Source organism: Eimeria mitis, genomic scaffold (assembly GCF_000499745.2).
Source record: "Eimeria mitis Houghton genomic scaffold, Emh_scaff1295, whole genome shotgun sequence".
NCBI lineage: Eukaryota > Apicomplexa > Conoidasida > Eucoccidiorida > Eimeriidae > Eimeria > Eimeria mitis.
Window position 1 is genome coordinate 2,719 of NW_013568640.1, and position 1,411 is coordinate 4,129.

General features: G+C 45.7%; 1 protein-coding gene across 1 annotated transcript in view; it reads left to right on the forward strand.

Annotated features, from left to right (window-relative positions):
• Positions 1-327: 327 nt before the first annotated feature.
• Positions 328-1,411, forward strand: part of EMH_0033960 (Immune mapped protein-1, related) — a gene marked incomplete at both ends in the record, with an annotated part of 2,690 nt that continues 1,606 nt past the window's right edge. Inside the window, one exon of the mRNA XM_013494807.1 lies at positions 328-954. Within this exon, the coding sequence (XP_013350261.1) occupies positions 328-954 (627 nt within the window). The remainder of the gene's footprint in view (positions 955-1,411) is intronic.

Genomic DNA, 1,411 nt, shown 5'->3' on the forward strand with positions numbered 1-1,411 from the left:
GCAGCAACAACCGAGTGTCTGTACACCGGCGGTCCGCCTGCAGCGGCTGCGCGTTCATCTGCTGCATCATTTCTTCTTTTTTTTTTGAGTTTTCTTTGGCAAAAAGTACTTCAATTGATTCATTAATTCCTTTTTATTCTTTTTTGTCATCTTTGGTTGTACTCTGACTGCTGGATTGCTCGGCTGCCTACGCACACCGGTCTAGGGGTGTGAGCAGCTGGTAGCAAGATGCATGCAGCAGCTGCATTTGTTTTTTTTGGCTTGAACATTTAATTTTTTTTCAGTGAAAAAACATTTTCTGTCCTTCTTCTTCTCTTCTCCACGAAGATGGGGGCTGCCTGCATGAAGTCCCAAGGCGGCGCCACCCCACCTGCAGCAGGAGGAGTATCTGCAGCTCAGAAGGTTGCAGAAGCAACAGCAGCAGCAGCAGAACACAGCATGAAGGCTCACCAAGCAGCAGAGACTGCTGCAGCCTGTGCAAAGAGGGCATCGGCAGAAGCTGCTGCGCTCACAGGGCGGGATCCAGAGCAAGAGCAGCAGCAGCAGCAGCAGCAGCAGCAGCAGCAGGAGACAGAGAAGAATGAAGAAACTAAAGAACAGCAAGGTACAGCAACACAAGAGCAGACACAGCAACAAACAACAGACGACCCCCAGACCTCCTCTGTCGTTCCCCTGAGTGATGCTGATGCGCAGCTGTTGGCTGCAGCTCAGCAGCAGGCAGCAGCAACAGCAGCAGCAGGTGTAAATACACCTCATGCGTATTTATTTTATGCGTCTGAACTCAATGAAGGCTCTCTTATCATTCAATGGACTTCAACACAAATGAATGAAGAAGAAATGCATGCAAAGAAGCTCGTGCTTCTCGCTTCCTTTATACCCCCTAAACACAAAACTGTCCCGAAAAGCAAACTCACACACAACGGCGGCATTACGTATCTGCTGCAGGAGATGACTGTAAGCTATAGCCTTTGAATCCTTATTCATGCATGCGTTCTTGCTGCTGCTGCTGCTGCTGCTGCTGCTCCTTGCGCTGCTGCTGCTGCTCCTTGTTGTGGGACTGCTGCTGCTGCTGCTGCTGCTGCTGCTGCTGTCGCTATTCTTTAGGTGGTTATTGCTGCTTGTTTTCCTGTTTGTTGAGGTTTGTTGCATTTGTTGCTGCTGTTGGGTGCAGAGCAGCAGTTTTTTGTTTTTTTTTAATATCTCTGTCTGTTGTTTATCTGCTGCTGCTACGCAAGAGGAATGCCAATAGATGTAATGATTCTGTCTTTGCTGCTGTATGTACACCGCATGCATATACATGCATCTAGAGCGTGCTCAAACATAACAAATAATAATTAATACCATTAATATATATATATATATATATATATATATATATATATATATATATATATATATATATATATATATA